Source organism: Rousettus aegyptiacus, unplaced genomic scaffold (assembly GCF_014176215.1).
Source record: "Rousettus aegyptiacus isolate mRouAeg1 unplaced genomic scaffold, mRouAeg1.p scaffold_m13_p_12, whole genome shotgun sequence".
In the NCBI taxonomy this organism is placed as follows: domain Eukaryota; kingdom Metazoa; phylum Chordata; class Mammalia; order Chiroptera; family Pteropodidae; genus Rousettus; species Rousettus aegyptiacus.
This window is the reverse complement of record NW_023416287.1, coordinates 10957246-10975950: the sequence shown is the minus strand read 5'-3', so window position 1 is coordinate 10975950 and position 18705 is coordinate 10957246. Positions and strand designations below refer to the sequence as shown.

General features: G+C 43.3%; 1 protein-coding gene across 1 annotated transcript in view; it reads left to right on the top strand.

Annotated features, from left to right (window-relative positions):
• The window catches only part of STK4 (serine/threonine kinase 4), an 82270-nt gene extending 63765 nt beyond the window's left edge, over nt 1–18505 (top strand). The window contains exon 11 of the mRNA XM_016152398.2: nt 14634–18505. Within this exon, the coding sequence (XP_016007884.1) occupies nt 14634–14792 (159 nt within the window). The 3' untranslated portion in view covers nt 14793–18505. The remainder of the gene's footprint in view (nt 1–14633) is intronic.
• The last annotated feature ends 200 nt before the right edge of the window (nt 18506–18705 follow it).

Sequence of the window (18705 nt, the reverse complement as noted above, 5' to 3'; positions counted from 1 at the left end):
TGTTGAATGCATGACTTAAGCTAGGATTTGAAACATCAGGCTCTATATTCTCAGACTTTTGCCTTTCTGTTCAGACTGTCTCCATGCATGCTTGCTTTTAAATCTTCCTTTGATGAGTTTCTTTTCATACTCCTGTGCTGGAGGAAAGATGAATGGAGACCATGATTAGTATTTTGGTCTCTGACCTTACAGTGCCGTGCGAATGCCCAGGAGCCAGCCAGGAGAAACACCAGTTGCATGTTAATGCATCTGTACTGAGGTAATGCTGAGAAGTTTCTGGTGAGAAGACTCTCCTAAATTGTTCTTGACGAGGTATTCTATTTTTGTTTCCAATTTCTTGTTTTTCCTGTAAATCTGGGTTTTAAAGTATGTTAAGACTGAATTCATTTGTACTTGGGAATATAATGAGATCTTGTATTTTTTACTCTCAGAAAACCAGCCAAGAATAGCAGTCTGAAAAATATGTATCCAAAATTGCCAGGGAAACCTGCTGTTTAGATACGCTTTCTGAGAAACCACACGGCAAATGAATGCCATCTTTGTCTCAAGTCACAGTAGCCTGGCTCTGCTGGTGAATCGCGCTAGCTGGTTTGAACTTGGTTTTTAACTCAGTTGTTGAAATGCCGGTGGTTTGTGACCCAGGAGGTTGTTTAAAATGGTATCAGCCTTTGTGAGCTTGACACTGTTTCTCATCTCCTTTGATTGGTTCTGAGACTACTTGGCAGCCTTCTTCTCTAAGGTTTACTCTTCATGGCCAGTTATTTTCTGTTGTTGAAATAGGGGATGATTTTTATCTCAACCATACGGTGAGCCAAAGAGCTGAATGCAGACCTTGGGTTTCGTGAATTTTGGTAGAGAGAACATGAATAGTGATAAGAAATTAATTAGATCTAGATGGCTCAGGACAGAAGATCACAAATGGATCCCAAGACTTGCAGATAATGTCTTGGTACCCAAGGCCCTAGAAGGGGCTGTCACTTCCATGTGGCTTCACCGACAGCATATGTCTTGAATTCTAAGACGCCGTTATCTCTCTCACTAAGCTGTTCTAACACTTTCATTCAGAGAAATACAGGCTTTCAGAACAGCAAGGGGCCTCGAAAGGCATGTGTTCCAGCTCCCGTTTCATCCCCAGCATCATGCTTCATCCAATGTTTTCTTGACCGCTGCCGGTCATTTCTGAGAAGGGAATTCCACAAGCCGAGTAGTTCATGTTGCTTAAAAGCTCTCCCTAAAGATATTGTGTTTTTTGATCTCAGCCAAAATTTGTCCCCAGACAACTTCTACCCATGTGTTTATTTTGATCATTTCTCAGAAACTCTGCAGAAGATCGGTTGAGATTATCTGGCTTTTCCATACAGATGAAAAGAACCAGTCTCTGGCCGTTAACCACTTAGTATTATAGTAACGAGACTTGAGTAAACCTTGCCAGCCTTGCGCTAACTCATTGTCACCGAGGCAGGCAAGTAAGTCTCGGGTACTCTCGTATTCAGTGTTGCTTTGGTGGTATCTCTGCTTTTCATTCTCTCTGTAACTAAGATTGTAAGTGTGAAAGCCCCTAACCAACAGTAGATGTTGGGTGACGTTTCATTAAAAGGACAGGCTAGAGTCAGACAGAACGAGATTTAGCTTTGGTCTCTGCTACTTGGTAACTATAACCTCGGACAAATCATGGAATTCTGCAAACTTCAAATTGCCCATCTCTAAAATCAGGTTAATAATTATAGTTGTAAAATTTAATGAAGATCAAATGAGATAATACATGAAAGTGTTTAACATAGTGACCAGGTAAAAATGGTTAATATGTGTTTTTAAATGCTGGCTTATATTAATGTTATTCTTCCTGTAACTATCATATAGCGAACCCTCATATCCTGCCCTCTCACCAAGGCGATACTCGGCAAGGATTCTGCTCAGCTTCTGCCCTTCCTTTGTCTTCCTGATTTACTTGGAATAACAATGCTAGCATTGTAATAAAATGGGGAGGACATACAGACAATGTTTCTTGCCTCTGGAGATTTCCCCTTTCACAGGAGGAGGTTTTAGGAATGACCTCAGTAGCCTGTCATGTTGCCAGAGCTAGAAATTGGAATGTAGCTATTTTTTTTTTTTCCTGCTTATTGGGGAAGCACCTTTGTTCATTAATACCATGGTTGCCTCTTTTTAAAGATTATTTCCTCCTCTGTGGCTGTCATTTAAGTATACATTTTTAACGATCCAGCTCATCCTGCTTTATCCTTGTGATCCAGAATTCCTGGTCCATGGTCTTTTGGTTTTATTCCAGATAAATCTAGGTTGTTCCCTTTAAGTCTTACTTTACTCTCCATAATTTTCGATATGTACTTTTTTGTTTTATGAAGTCAGTTTAATTGAGTTTTAATTTACACACCATAAAATTTGCCCCTTTTAAGTGTACAGTTTGATGAGTTTTGACAGATGTAGATACCATATATACAGTTGTGTAAATACCACCGTAAGTAAGATAGAGAACATTTCCATCACCCTCTCATGCCCTTTTTTCGTCCCTACATTTTTGTCTTTTCCACGAGGCCGTGTGGATGGAGTTGTACAGTCCGCAGCCTTTCGTGTCAGGCTTCTTCGTTTAGCACACTGTTTGGAGATTCCTCCAGTTGCGCCATGTATATGGGGTTGTTCCTTTGTTTGCCGAGTAGTTTCAGTTGTGTGGATGTACCACAGTCTATCTATTCACAATATAGTTTTCAATGGGAGCAAATGAGAACATTTTAATTCTGCACTTGGACTGCAAATAAACATACCAGACTGTTCTGGATTTGAAATTACCTGGGCATTTTTTTAATTTACATTTTTATTTGGGGTTTGGCATTTTGCACGTTTTTCCATTAGTGAGCAAGCATGTGCTCCAGGGCGTGTACTCACTTGTGCCCTCCTTCCCTGTAGTAAGCTGGGTCCTGTCAGAAGATAGAAACCACATCGTAGGTTAAAGAGGTGTGTGATACAAGGAATTATTACCTATGATCAAAGAGTCACTGTAAGAATAGGTAACTGTCTGGTTCCCCAGGTGCCCATTGACAGACGAACTGCCAGGTTCAGACCTCAGTGGAGAAGGCAGGGTTCAGCCCAAGGCATAGCAGAGGTTTCCTGTTTGGCTAGACCAGAGATGGCGCAGAGGCTCCGGGCAAGCCGTAGGCTAACGCCTAGAGTACAGGAGAGGGCCAGGCGGTCAGTAGCCAGTGATGTGGGTGTGCAGTGGGGGGTCACGGCACTGGCGGGGGCAGGAGGCCTCCAGAGCCTGTGAGCTGGGGGCAGGGAGGCGGGGCTCCAGTGTCCATCTTGACAGGGCTCCCAAAAGGTTACGGCCAGGCCAAGGCTGCAGAGTTGCAGAGAGACCACAGCTGGGCCACGACTGGGCCTTTCCGCCAGCCGTCCTCACATCCACACTGCCGGCTCCCATGCCGGACACTCAGGAGAACCTCCTCCTCCCTGCACTGTCCCTCCAGCCTCTCCGCTGAGAAAGCATAACATCGCGCTTAAAGCGGTTCTGTCGTTCATCACAGAGCATATAAAAAAGGGCACGTTTGGAGCTGAGACAATAAACTGATAACTGGTACACTCTCCCTGTTAAAAATGCTGTCAAGTCAAAAGCAGTATAGCAGTGTTCTTGTGCTATTAATCAGACACTTCATGAGGAGAAAAGGGCTTATGAAAATGAGAACTTACAAAGAATATGTTCATAGACACATGTAAATATATTACTCATGAAACATACCTTCCCGTGTATAATACCATACACTCTTCGCCCCTCTCCCCGTCGTGGATTTTAAGCTGTATGTCAGACCCCAGTTCAGAGGCGCTTTCTTTCTTCATGATGCTTACTCTTTATAGAAAACATTTAATATACAAATTTTAAAGAACAGTTTCATTCCAGAGAAGCTATATGTTTTTAACTGGGCGTAGATGGGCTTACTGCTAGGAATATGGCGATCATCCTTTCTGAACCAAAAAACTAGGACACGTGGTCTATACAAAGAATTTTTTTCTGGTGTGAATTTATACACATTATTACCATGGAATAAATTAAATCACATTTGATTATTTATACCAGATAAACATTTGTCAAAAAGAATAAAGGCCTGTCTCTCAAAGGATCTAGGACATATACATATTAATACTTCTACGGAATAGGAATACACACTTTTTTTAGACAGTCTGAAATCAGAAAAATAAAAGAATGATAAAAATCTCTATTTAGCAATTATGTGTTTCTGGTGGAATCGAAAGTATTAGACATACACACAAAACTCTATCCAGACCTGACTTATGTTTTTGACAGTATAGAAGATTCGGGTCCCAAGACTTGATGGCCATTGCAGAAAAATTCTCACATGCCTCGCAGTTTGCACTTGGTTGCTTTCGTCGCAGAATTCCTTTTTCTCCAAGGATATTGAGAGAATACCTCTTTTTGGATATTTAGGTTGTAAATCTCTCACCTTCATTACATGGGCATTCCTAGCAGTAGGGCTTACTTACACAGGTTTTATATACTTTCCAGAAACTGAGTGCTGTTCACTTATAAGTTTTCCCAGTTTAAGAAAACTCAAACGGTAAAAATTTAGGCCTGCAAAATAGCTTACTCAGAACTTTCTTTGCATTCTTAACTAGTTTTCTGTAAACATTTTGTCCTTTTAGTGTACTTAAATTGGATCCTGTTCAATCTGAAGATGCCTTTTAAGACTCTTTATAAAGTGAGATCAGTTTGTATTTTAGCTTTCAGGTTTGCTTGGGATTTGGGGGGCTTGTTTTATTTGGCAAGACAAGAGAGAAAACCCCAGCCTTTTTATCTTGGAAATTTCCAGCCCGAGAAAGTGTACAGAGGTATGGCTTGCGTGATCAGCTAGCTCTTTTCCTGAATTATTCAGCTACATTAAGATAGCAACTTAGTGCAGTTGGTATTTAGATTTCCTTATCTTCTGAAAGATTTATATCTCCGCAAGAACGATGATACTTTCGACATCACTCTTTAGTGCTTTTAGGGTATCAGGAATGTCATATTCTGCTCTATTCTTGTGCCCCACCTTCTTTAGGCATTTGTAGTTATTCTGGGAGGTTTCATTATTCTGAGCTATGTTTTTGCTAACTTCCTGAAAGTTTTCCTCTCACAGTTTGACTTCCTTAAGTGAGAAATAATGAAATTTGTTCATTTTTAAAAACCAGTTTAGAGCTACACTTAGAATATTTCTTAAAGAACAGCCATCAGCAACCTAGACTAGAGTGAATTTTTATGTCCATTTTTTCCTTGTAACTTTATTGCAGTCACGACACTGGCTGACTGTCCATTTTGATTTTGGCATGCATGGGTCCAGTTGGAGTAATTGACATAACCTTATTTAACAAACTTATATTATACTCTTAGGCTTATTTATCGATTACATATTTTCGAAGCTTCTGGAAAGCCCAGTGTCTTAATAAGAATTGAAGGAACCCAGTAAAAAGTCAGTGTCATTTTCAAGTAAGGGCTTAAAGATTAAGGATGTATTAAATATTTATTGAGAACTCTTTATTGCTGGCCTTACTCTCTGGAAATATATCAGATGTAGTTCCTACTCTTAAGTCGCTTCTACTTTGGTAAAGAAAAAGGTAGTCAGGGAGAGAGAGCAGGTGGACCTTGAGCTATGCTGGAAGGTTGAATGGGCAGAAGGCAGAGAGTATTCAGCAGAAGCATGGAGGTGTGAAAAATATGGCACCTGAGGGAATGTTGAGTAGCTAGAGTAATAGTGATAAAATAACTCATAAGTCCTTCGTTTACTTAACCTAATTTTATTAGTTTCCTGTATCTCGAGTGTGATAGTTACTTGAAATAGCGATATTTGTTCATTTTTAAAAATTGTACAACTCAGTCTTTTCCCAGAGTTAGAGTGAGTGCCCCTTGTTTGCACTATAAATGTATAAAATGGTAAGGTCCTTCTCTCAGAGACTGTGACCACGGGGTGCTTCCTTTTCTCGACTCCTGTAGCACGTGACACAGAGTTGGGTCTGGCTTTGCTAGGACATGCCAGGGCTCATATCTAACTCAGCCACTTACACTTACGGGCTTTGGGGCCATGGGCAAGTTCCTGTATCCCTCTAAGTCTCAGGTTCCACCTCGGTAAGATGGGGTGGTGATGCTTCTGGCTCTCTGGATCCAGTCTTCAGACTCTTCTGAGCAGTATATGAGATAATGCATGTAGAGTGCCGAACACAACACCCAGCACATAACACTCAGTTAAAAGCAGCGCTCGTGCTATTAGCAGTCATTAGGCACTTACTCAGATTTTAGCTTGTTTTCATGACTTACCTACTTAATCTCTACTTCGAGTGTAAAGGGATCCTGCCATATACTTTTTTGTCCCATACACACCTTTCCCCACACACCTTCGCCCCCATCATCCCTAATCTAGTCCAGGCCGAGCACGTGAGTCTCACTCAGAGCGGGTGCTCACTACATCTTTATAATTTAAGATTTAATGCTATGTAGAGGCAAAGCAGAGCCTCGTGAGATCCATTATTCTTTTGTATTTGGGGTATGAAATTACTCATGAGTCCTTACTGTGGAAATCCAGAATCATGATGGTAGGAAAAAAATCTGGGTTTGGTCAAAACTTTATTACCTTTGGCTAAAGGCTATTATAAAACTGACAGAACAAAAGCAAAACAACCATAACAACAAAAAGCAGGTGCCTTGTGATTTTCAGAGTAAGTTGTGAAGGTTCATGCCAGAACAGAGTTGGAGTGGATTCTAAGCATGCAAAAGTACTACTTCAAAAATTAATTGCCGTGTAAATTTAATAATTTTCAGTTAATCACATATAACTAAGAGTATGCAAGTAATATACTTTATGTTATAGGTAAACCTCATCAATCAAAGAAAAAACTTTTTGCTTCTTGTCTTTTTCTTTATACCGTTTATCAAATTATATTTGTGTACACACACACACACACACACACACACCACACTGCGCTCTCTCTGAGTGGGAGGCTGTCTGGATCCAGTCTTCAGGTTGGCTGAGGCCACTCATCTGGCTCACGTCAGAGCTCGTCATGGTCGTCATGGTGTCACCAGGCTTGCCTGGAGCCAGATTCCTTGGTTTGACCCAGGCTTGAGGTCTGCGTTTCATTCCAGTCTTCTTGGTACATGTTTTATATACACACAGTCAGGTTTTTTTTGGTTGAAATTCTGATGACAAGTCCATGTATTGATTTGAAGTCATCATAAACTCAAAGTGGAATTGAAGTAATCTTTAATTGATAATAGTTTTGCATCTTTGCTTCCTTTTGGGGGAAGCATTAGGAGGATTTCTTAAGGGCCTGATAGAAGCATAATCTGGCATGACCATAATTTGAATCAGGGGAAATCTCTCATCAAAATTCTCACAAGGTTCATTTAAGGAGCAATATCTTGAAATTAAATGGTCCGGTGCTTTCTTAATCCACACAAGTTGTGATTTATCAGCTTCTTTGTTTTTCTGCTTGACTATCTTTCCCATCAGTTGAGAATTACTGCATCACCTGAAAATCTTATCTTACTAGAGTCACCTCTCCCCGATCTAGAATCCACTCTTAGAAAGAAGAAAGAGTCAGTATCTTTAGCAGAATTAAAGCAATGCCCTAGATGCGTTTTGACTGATCTTCGTATGTTTTCCCTATTGTATTTTTACTAACCTTCTAGGGCTGGTGGTGAGGGAACGGAATGGCATGTTAGTGACTTCATTCGGCTTTTTAGTTTCTATCAAACTTCTTTGTCATCTTGCTAAATTCCAAAGGTATGTTCTTATTCTTGGTCACAGTAAAACATCACCCATGACAGGGCATCAGCCCGACTCACCTGTTCAGAAAGGATGATGACGTGTTTAAGAAATCCTGTTTGTGACATTGGACGAAGAATTGTGAATGCTTAAGTACAGTCCATATAGAGTTGAAGTTTGTCCTTAAAGCTTTGGCAAGCCTCTCTTTGATTTATTTTTAGGGACATCTCATGACACTGTTTGCACAATAGACTTCTGAGGTGAGCACTTCTAGCAGCAGAGGAGCAGAACTTTGAAATCGCTCGAAACCCTATACTTGGGATGAGGACCAGACCTGTTTGGTCACTGTGGGCCTGTGACCAAGGCAGGGCGAAGCTCTGCCGTACATTCTGATGTGTTGTGTTTAGCTTGACTCTGCTGATCAAGACAGGCTAATTGTCAGTGCGACTCCCGCGAGTCATCCCTTGTGGTGAAACATCAGCCGGATCTTCCCAGTTGTTCTCCTGGCGGTTGCGCAATTGACGTTGATAGGGCATGATTCAGAATTTCAGAGTTGCTAAGGCTAGTTGAGAAGAAGTCAGTTCCCATCAGCCTTCTATATTCGGACCAATGCTGGAATCTGAGAATTTGCCTGTGGTCTGGCCCAGAGGGAACAAGCCATTGTCATCTGATTTGGGGTTTCTCACACAGAGTTCACTAGAGACGCCTCTGTGTGGACTGGGCAGGGGTTGGGGCGGGGAGAGTGTGTCCTGCACCATATTTGGAGCTCATCAAGCTCCGTCCTTATAGCAAATGGAAGCTACTATTTATATGACTTCATTTTTCAAAAAAGGATTGAAGGTGGTACCTCTCAGTTATCCACTTTCTTTCTGGTGCGCTCCAGACACCCTGGTATATACTTTACCAAAAACCTCTACGCTTCACGACTTCCCTGTAGGATAAATACGATTACCGTCTACTCGAAAATGAGGAAAGTAGGGCACGTATCAGATGACTTTCCCAAGGGCATCCTGCTACCAAAGGCAGAGCTCCCGGGGAACCCAGGTCCCTCTGACTGAAAGCCAGTGCTCTTGTCCCTAAACCTCGCTGCTTCCCCAACAGATATTTTATTTTCATATTGCCCAACAGTGTTCCTGGCCTCGTACAGCTGCCAGTAAAGTTGGTTGAATAGGTTTTGAATCATGTCCCTGAGTCGAGTCACTGCCCCTCGGTTTCAATGCCATGCATGTAGTAGGCGCTTGGTATTTGTATACGAGGCAAGGCTGTGAAATGGGCAGCATCATTCATCCCTGTTTTACAGATGAGGAAACTAAATTCCAAAGAGGTCATGTAACTGGTCTGAAGTCACCATCATTGTTAGCAGTGGCATTTTTGAACGTGAGGGACATCAGACATGTTCAGTGTCAGCTAAATTCATAAGTCTTCCAGCCACATATGTGTCACTAACACAGGCGCATTGCCAGCAGTGGTTGTAGTCTCTCTCAATTCCTTGCTGTATGACTTCGGGGAAATGATTTGCCCCCTCTCATCCTCGTTAACCTAATTTGCAACCTTAATTTGTAACAATAATGATACCTATTTACAGATGGGTTGAATAAAGTAGTGCAGACAAAATGTTTAGCTCAGTGTTCAATGCATGGCATATGCTCGAGTAATTAACCTGCTTTTCCCTGTCCGTGTGTAGAATCAGCAGTAAGATAGCACTGTATCTTGCTGAAACAGGGTAAAGTTATATTTCAGACCAAAAAATGCCTACTTTAGGATATAACACATTTCCGGAGACCTCATCTTTTAAGAGAAATCTCATGTGCCCATATGTTGTTGCCTTTGCTTGCTCAGACATCCGACAGACCTCATCAGGCTGAATAAAGGACAGTGGTTAGTGGAGTCTGGGTATTTCTTGGTGAGTGAATACAACCGTAAACCCCAGTACCATCTATTAGACTCAGAGCCCACGCTTTTCCATTTTCCAGAGACCGAAGTGTTGATTAGCATCCAAGAGGTCAGAGAATTCTAAATAACCGTGAGTAAGAGGCTTATTTTAGTTTCTCCTTCCTTCTGTGACCTCTCTCAGGAAGAGAGCCAGAAGTCCCTGTGCTTGGTCCATTCTGTTCAGCACAACCCACCTTCACTAATGAGCCTGTGGCTCCGGGCTTGGCATTCATTTTCTCTTGTCCAGAAGGAGCGAGTCTATTCTTTTGATTATCTCATTTTTTCCACAGTGTGTTTCCTGTATATGTTCTTTTTATGTCTGGAAAAAAAAAATTAAATTAGACATGCCCTTTAGAGTGGACTAAGCCAGGATTGGAGACCTGCTTCTTATCAGTCAGTATAAAACATAGAAATTTTAATCAAGTGAGCAGAGACTTCCTTAAATTTTAAAAGAATGTTGAGAGGAATATAAGCTCCTTGAGGGCAAAGCTCACTCTTTATTCCATGCCAAGTCCTCTCAGCAACTCACCCAGAAGCCTGCTCCTTTGATTTCGGTGGCTTCCTTTACTGTTTGACTGGAAACGAGGGGCAATTTCTTCATTCCTTCAGCCAGTATTATGCTTAGCATAGTGAGCGAGACATAATCACTGCCTTCGCAGAACTTTCATCTTAGTAAGAGAGACTAGTAAAAGAAAATAAGAATGGTTACTAGCTGCTGTGACTGTTTTGAAGGAAATAACGTAGGGGCTGAGATGGAGAATAATGGGGAGGAGGTGACTTTTCTAGACAGGACGGTCAGGGAAGGCTTGCTCGAATTCTCTGAGGAATTTACATCTGAGCTAATGCCTAAAGGATGCAGAAGAGCTTAGGATAAGCCACCCAGGCAGAAGGATCATTATTGTAAGTGCAGTAGGAAACGTGAAGGTGATGTGATCTGGTTCGTTTCTATATATTTAATTGTTTGTTGCTGTGAGGTGCTGGTTACCTGAATTGAGGAGTTAGAGGTGGAATGGAAAAAAGTGGTTGTTGAATTTGAATTGTACCTGTCTTGGACGTGGGCAGGGGGCTGTTGAGGGAAACAAAAGAATCAGGGGTGGTTTTGAGCATGCAGGAAAATGGTGGTGTCATTTCTGAGATGCGAAAGATGTGGCGGTTTGGGGACGAGGGACAGGTAACGAAGGATTGCTTTAGATGTGTTAAGTTACAGATTTACACAAGATCATCAGGAAACAAGATCTGAGCTGAATGTGTGAATCTGGAGTTCAGAGGAGAATTCTGCTCCAGAGATATAAATGTGGGAGTCACAGTACAGAAGGATGCTTAAATCCCAGGGGGAAGACGACATCCTAAATGGCAGTATTTCCTTAAGCTAGTGAAAACAGCTCAAGCTACCTGCATGGCTGGTTTGAGAATTTGCTTCTCCAGGGTGCTGGCTGTAGCAAAACTGTGAAGAACCGTAGTTACTTTACTGCAAGGTCTCCATCTGAAATGTATTCATGCCACCAAGGACGAGGAAGGTGAAATGCTACACTTGGCGCCATAAAACCATTCTCTGAACTTGTTTTCAGAAAAATCTATATCCAGATGGTGCAACCGAGGCTTTAGCGGTGACTGGCTGGCCGTGTTCTAATAGGTCAGGTGTAACTTAAGCTGCAAAGGCCTTTAGGCAAGTAAATTAGTCTGGAGGTGGCTGGGTGCTTGTTGATGCCCCTGGATTAGAGTCAAGGGCAAAAAGACTGCACAGAAATCGGAAACCTAGAAGAAACAAGAACAACAACAAAAACAAACAAACAAAAAAAAAAACAAAACAGAAGGAAGATGCAGAATCATGCTTAGCAAACTTGAGAATTTACAAGAAACACCTGAATGGCTTCTTTGGTGTGCAGAATCCTGTGCCTCGCCTCATAGGGAGCCTGATCAGGTAGCCCTGGGTTGGGACCCAGGAGTCTGTATTTTTACCCGGTGATTCTGATGCAGGTGATCCATGGATCATACTTTGAGAAACACTGAGTGTAAAAAGAGCTTTGAGGTCATCTAGGCAGCCCCTCCTAAAAGTGGGGGAACGGGCCTGGGGAGGAGAAGGGGCTTGCCTGAAGTGGCAGGACAAGTTGGGGAGCCAGTGGAGTCCACTAACTCACATTTCTCTGTTTTGCAGTTGACTGCATCCTAACAGATGGGCGAAAAGCAAGTCTCCCCCTCCCCATCCCCAGCTCCCCTTCCTTCACTGTATTTTTTTTTTCTTTTCTTTTCCATAGCATGTATCGCCTTCTAATGGAAGAGTAATTTACTAATTTACTGTGTTAATTGTTATTGTCTTGCCTCACTAAAATGTAAGCTTCACGAGGACACTGATTTTTGTGGGGAATTTTTTTGTTTTATTTTCACTGGGGGAAAAAAAAAAAAAACACTCCCCCCTTCCTTTAGAGGGTGGGGTATGAATGAACACAAAGTGCCACAGTGGCCTCCTCAGAAATGGTTTAGTGACCTGTCGCCACAGGAATTCTCCTCCGTGTATCCTCTGCACTTTGGACAGTGCCTGGCCCAAAGTAGGTATTCAAGGAATATTTCATAAACGGGTGGATGAGTAGATGAGAATAAACTATAAATAAGTTAGGGGCAGTGTGGGAAAGTGCCAACCCTTAGGCATTCTTAGCCCCAACCAGAGTAGAATATTTTCTTTTTTATTTTGATTCTGGCTCTAATGAGAGGATACAGGAACAGCTTGTTTATAGGCGATTAATAGAGACTTTTTAGTGATATTAACAGTAACAATAATAATAATAGCAAAAGTAGCAGTTATAAATAACAGTGATAACTGCCATTTATAGAATGCTTTCTATCTGCCAAATACATAGTTCTGAGCTAAGGACATCACACACATTAACTCATCTAATCCTCATTACAGCCCTAGGATGGAGGAACTGGTATTGTGTGTGTTCCAGAGGAGGAAACTGAGGCTCAAAGAGGTGAAGTTATTTGTCCACAGTTATACAGCCAGTAGAGATTTAGGGTCTTTGATCCTGAAGATGAAGTCCTCAACTACCAGTCACATTCAGTATTAGGTTTGGGGTGTTCTCTCTCTGGGAAGAAACTGCAAAGGTAAAGATGAGGCAAGCATAACTTTTTGGGGTGTCCCTGGGCCAAGAACACCAGCCTCCTAGATGGTATGAAACTACAGGCTGGAAAGAAAAGTATGTGTTTTTTTTTTTTTTTTTTCCAGCATTTCCTCACACTCTCAAGTCTTTCCATTCTCACATTACAAAGAACCTTTCGTCTTGAGCTGTTCAGCTTTTCTCACTTCTCAGACAGCCTCCCCGAAGTGGGCCAAGGAAAATTCCTGCGGTGACAGGTCACCACACCATTTCTAGGGAGGCCACTGTGGCATTTCACATTCATTCACACCCCACCCTCTAAAAGAAGGGGCTCCAGAAAGAGGCTCCTTCACCCACCTTCCTGGATTACTTCCCTGTTGGGGCCTCAGGAAGGCGCTGAGGGAAATGATGATTCTACAAATCTCTCCTAAGACTTGAGTGAGCCTTTTGAGCCCTTGAAACACTGTAGGCATTAAACCGGTTGTGAGCTCACAGAATTTATCACCACCTGCTGTGGATAATGTCGCATTCATTCCCACCTTGCCAGCCAGGACTGACCTCGCTTGGATCCAGTGAAGACTCCATACACACAAGCGACAGAGTCACTTGCCCTGCAGCTGTAGACACACAGTACACCCCCCCGGGCTTTACTAAAGAGGGCGGTTTGTCACACGCAGTGTCATCTGTAAGCACACAATGTTCCGGGCACAGTGCTCACAGCTTTACAGCCCTGAGCTCATTTAATTCCAAGAACTAACATGAAGAGGCACTGCTGCCCCAGTTCTGTAGACGAGGAAGGCCTGGAGAGATTGGTGACTGGCCTGAGTCTCACAGCACTCGCGCGCGGCAGGGCCGTGCTTGAAGCGCGGGTCGGGTCGGTCGGGAGGCCTGCGCTCTGAGCGTGTGCTCCTTCTGCGATGGGCTCTCGGCTTGAATCTTGACTCTGCCTCTTACTAGCCGTGAGACACTGGGAAAGTTACTTCGCCACTCTCTTTGCTCTTGTTCATCTGTAACACAGAGATAATAACGTGCTAAATCATGGGGTTGTTGCAAGGATTAAGCGAACCCACGTATGGGAAGCCCTTTGTGGCTGGCATGCAGGAAGCACCGTGCTAGCTGTCGTTGGTAATGTATGTATCAAGTCCAAGTTCCGTTTTCTTCTCTGGATGATAAACTTAATCTCAGAAGTTTCAGGGTTTCTCCAATTCCCTGCTCCCCTCCCCCCAGGGTTGTGTCTTTACTCCCAGGGCACTTAGTAGCTAATCCATATAAAGTGCTTAGGGTGGGGCCTGGAACACGGTGAGCCCCCAATATGTTAGTGGTGATTAGTGTGATGGCGCCAAGACTTCAGGGATGTGGGATGCTGGGCTGGGGATCTGGTCCCCAGTCAGCATCCATCCTCCCTGCTGTGGTATCCAGAAGGTCTCCTTGTATACTGTCCAGCGGTCACTGTCCAGATGCCTATCTCGTGGTAGGACAAGAACTGGGAGGCAACCATGATTTTGCATACACCAGGTGACTGTTATTTTAATGCCCTAACAATGAGTCTGTCTACAATTAATTTAAAAGATAGTGGGGATGAAAGTTTGGTTCATTAGGTCCCTGGTGAAGGCACAGTCGATCAAAGAGATTTACACTTCCGAACTCTTGCAGCAATCAATCGTCTTCAAAAAGCTTGGTGCCATGCATTTGAACGAATGTCACTTTCCGTCCACCGCCACCCCAGACTTGGTCTGATCATACGTCCTTCTCTGTCCCTTCCTGCGGGGTGCCTGCAGAGGCTGACTTCTCCGCTCTTCTGCTGCTGACCCGGGCCCTGTTGTGACTGTACTTTCCACTTCTCTTCTAGCTGAAGAGCTGGACAGTGGAGGACCTTCAGAAGAGGCTTCTGGCCCTCGACCCCATGATGGAGCAGGAGATCGAAGAGATCCGGCAGAAGTACCAGTCCAAGCGGCAGCCGATCCTGGACGCCATCGAGGCTAAGAAGCGGCGGCAGCAGAACTTCTGAGCCAGGCCGGGCGGGGCGCCCGCTCGCACCCGGCCCCCGGGGGGCTCCGGGCCGCTCGCCGCTCAAGCTTGGCAGCCAGCACTTCTGCGCCGTGTTTCCCCACAGCACCTTCGCCAGCTCAGGAACGCACGCCCGGGGGAAGGGCCTCGGCCGTCCGCGTGCCATCGCGACGCGTGTGTCCAAACTGGTCAGGTTTATTATGTCAAAGGATTGATATTGGCTCCTTTTAACTCAGAGTTTTAAACCCCAGGAACAGAGACTCCTAGTTGAGTGATAGCTGGGAAAGTTTGACACGGTCTTTTGTTTTTCTTCTCCCGATAGCTTTCAATTGTTCTTTCTGGAAGACTTTTTAAAAATATATAAATATGCATATATATATATAAATTATAACCAGATCGCCCCCTCAGTGCGGTGGCATCTCTGTACAGGTACAGTTTTAAACAGTTTGCCTCTTTTCTTTAAGACTACGGTACCGTGGAACACAAGGCAGAGGACACGGGGGCTCTGGGGTCACTCGGCCCCAGGGGCCAACCTCGCCCTTTTGCAGGGCTGCATTTAAAAATTCCATTCAGGCCAGTTCTTACCATAGTTCCGGCCTCACGTGGGTCATCCCCGGCTTCTGGAGCTATTGGTGACGTCCAAGGGAAAAGCCTTGAGTTGTGTTTACTTCTCCAGTCCCAGGAGAAGCCTGGCGCCCTCTTTGCAAATCAGCCTGGCAGTGCGGGTGCCTTTCATTCACCTCCCAACTGCCTAAAGTCACAGCACAGATACTGCCCAGTGCCTTAAGAGGCGGAGACGTGACCTGGTGAGGGGACAGGCCTGCCAGGTCTCAGCTGTGTTCAGTCCACAGACGGGAAAGGGTTCTCGAAGTCCTCGCTGTTCATGTGAAGATCACACGTGTGGCATTTTGCTGCACATTCCTTCCAGACGGGTGGAGGGCATTGATTTTTGTGATCCACATTCAAATATGTGACCATTTTCTTTTCTTTTTTTTTTTTTTTTTATTTTACTGCTAAGGGGTCTGGAAAGGATAAGTGAATGTCAGACTCAGATTTGTTCTCCAGGAGGCTCAACCCAGACACGTGGAATGCCAGAGCTGGAAGGGACCCTAGACATCATCTGGCCTGACTGAGGCTTGGAGAGGGCAGGTGACATGGCCAGAATCACAAAGCAAGTTAAAGTAGGAGCTGAGACGAGACCTCGGGGCTCCTCACTCCTGGTTCACTGAGCCAAGCGGCCCCGTCGCCGAGGAAGGCACTTGTGTCTCTTTTGGTTAAATTGTCCCAGGGAAGCCTGCTAACAGAAGCTTGCTCTTCCTTTGTCTCCTCAGTGGGCGACTGTCTATAAGATCATTCCATTTCAACCATGCCTTGGCCCCTGCAGCATCTGCCGGATAAGCAGCAAGCCTTATGCTGGCAGATTTAGGGCCAAAAGCAGATCAGGAGGCGTGCAAAAGACAGCCCTGAGCTCTTCTGCAGTGTTGGCCCAGGGCCACATGTCAGTCACACAGCAAAGAGGAGATAGTTGGGAGAGCAAATATGTTTTTATTTTCAAGCCTCTCTTCCTCTCAGATAGGGGACTATGACTGGGCGGCACCTCAGGATACTGTAATTTGACTCCGTAATTGCTTTTGCTTCCCCAACCTGGGACTCAATGGAAAGGCAGGGAATGTTTGTCTTCTGTAGCTAGATTCTATTCTTTGCAATTAAAGCAAATTTTTAAAAATGCAAGAGGCAATAGTTGGTCTGTAGGCCGATTGAGCAGCTATGTGGCAGACACAGAGAATAGAGGACAATTTGAGGATCCCACTAGAATAATAAATGGCCACTTACGATATGCCAGGCACTGAGCTAGGTGGGTTCTTTCTATGTGTCAGCTCTAAACTTCACAATAACTCTGTGAGTTAAGTACTCTATTTCCATTTCATAGATGAAGAAACAGGTTCAGAGAGGTGGGGAAAAGTTCCTTCCCAAGGCAGTAGAGCTAGTAAGAGATAGAATCAGGATTCACAGCATCACCATATGGGACCAGTATTTACAGGGGAAAGGAAAGTCACAAGTCTTTTCAAAATGAAGTGACCACCTTTTTTTGCACAGACAAAATGACTCCTAATGGGCATGAATCTTGATCTAGAGCTTGTTTTGTTTGAAGCGTGTATGTGCCCAGCATGCTGGTCCAACAAGGCGCGGTGCTCTCCAGTCCAGCTAGACAGAGTTCTTTGCCAGAAATTAATTCCTTTTGGATCAGATAAATTTCCTGACAAGGCGAATTTGTTTTCTAGCGACAGGAAGACAGAGGAGCAAATCCTAGTCATTTTTTCCCATAAATATTAAATGCTAGATAGATTGGTGTGCTTTCATTTAGCCCTGAGTGACAGTCATTGCTTGAGCCTTTGTGACTCAAGCTTCCAGGGAATTCTTAGCCCCTCACTTGTTCTCTCCTTCTAAGAAAGGATGACCCATATCTACTTGTGTCTTTAGAAAACTTGAATTCTCTAAGAATATCTCAGTTGCTTCCTCATCAGTAATTTTGAAGCAAATTTCTATTTTTCTTTTTCCACTGTCCCTTCTCCCAACCAATTGGATTAATGGATGAACATTTGGCTGGATAGATAGATAGACAGATGATAGACAGACAAATAGATGATAGACGATGATTGATAGATGATGATTGATGATGATAGATAGATAGATAGATAGATAGATAGATAGAGACAGAATCAATAACTGAAGCAACCTGAGCACTATAGCCTTAACTCCTTGAGACTTTCTGATCCAGGAAACATTTATTTAGCACCTACCAGATGCCAGAAATTTATTACACCATTCAAAACTCAATAGCTCTTACCAATATCAGGAACAAGAAAGGTGACATCATTATAGGTCCTGTACAGAAATTAAAAGGCTAATAACAACGTTGTGAACAACTTTATGGTAATTCAACAATTTAAAAGAAATGGACAATTTTTTGTAAAGATATAAAGTACTAAACTCACTCAAGAAGAAATAGATAATCTGAATAGCCCTATATTTATTAAAATGTAATAGCTCTGGGAAATATCACTGTCCTCATTTTAGAGATAAGGAAACAGAGGCTCAGCAAAATAAAGTCAGTTGCTCAAAGTCACGTAGGTGGAATACGGCAGAGCCAGGATTCAAATCCAGTTCCGATTCTTATTCCAGTGCCCTTTCTAGCATACCATGTTGCCTCCAAAGATTGCAGCTCCTTACCAGTGGAAAATGCTCCTGCCCAGTCCACACCCCCTCCCCCATCCTTTCTGACATGCTGTGTTTTCATCAGGATGATATTCATTGTCTTTGGAACCATGTTCTTATTTGTGTTTGGGGAAAGTAAAATCCTCTTCCACCAGCTTGCACTCAGACCAACTTGGAAAAAAAAAAGTATAAATGCTGTTGCAGATGTACAACTTAAAAATGTGAAGTTTGTAGCTTTAACTTTTTTGTAACAAAAACTAGTAACACTGGCTTAAGTGCTGACTTGAAATGCTATTTTATAAGATTTGGCTGTAAATAATCCGTCGATGTCAGCAGTTTGTATATGTATGAAACATAAATACCTTCCTTTATTGCCTTTTTTTTTTTTTTAATTTGAGATGCTTCCTATGTGTTTTTATGTTGGAATTGTTCTCCCTCCTTCCTTCTTCCTACACCTTGTCACCTTTGTTTTAAATAAACTGTCCTTCAACCCACAAATTATCCTCTTAAAAAGCAGACCCTCCATTCATAGCATGAATAATGGTACTGTGGACCTCATGCCACTGACTTTGTGTTGTGTTTATTCCGGAATCCAAAGCCCACTAGAGGTAGGTAGCATAGGGAGTGAATTTCGTTGGACAACTTCTGTGTGCCAGGCTCTGAGCTAGCTGTCAGGGATATAATAAGAATGAACCAGA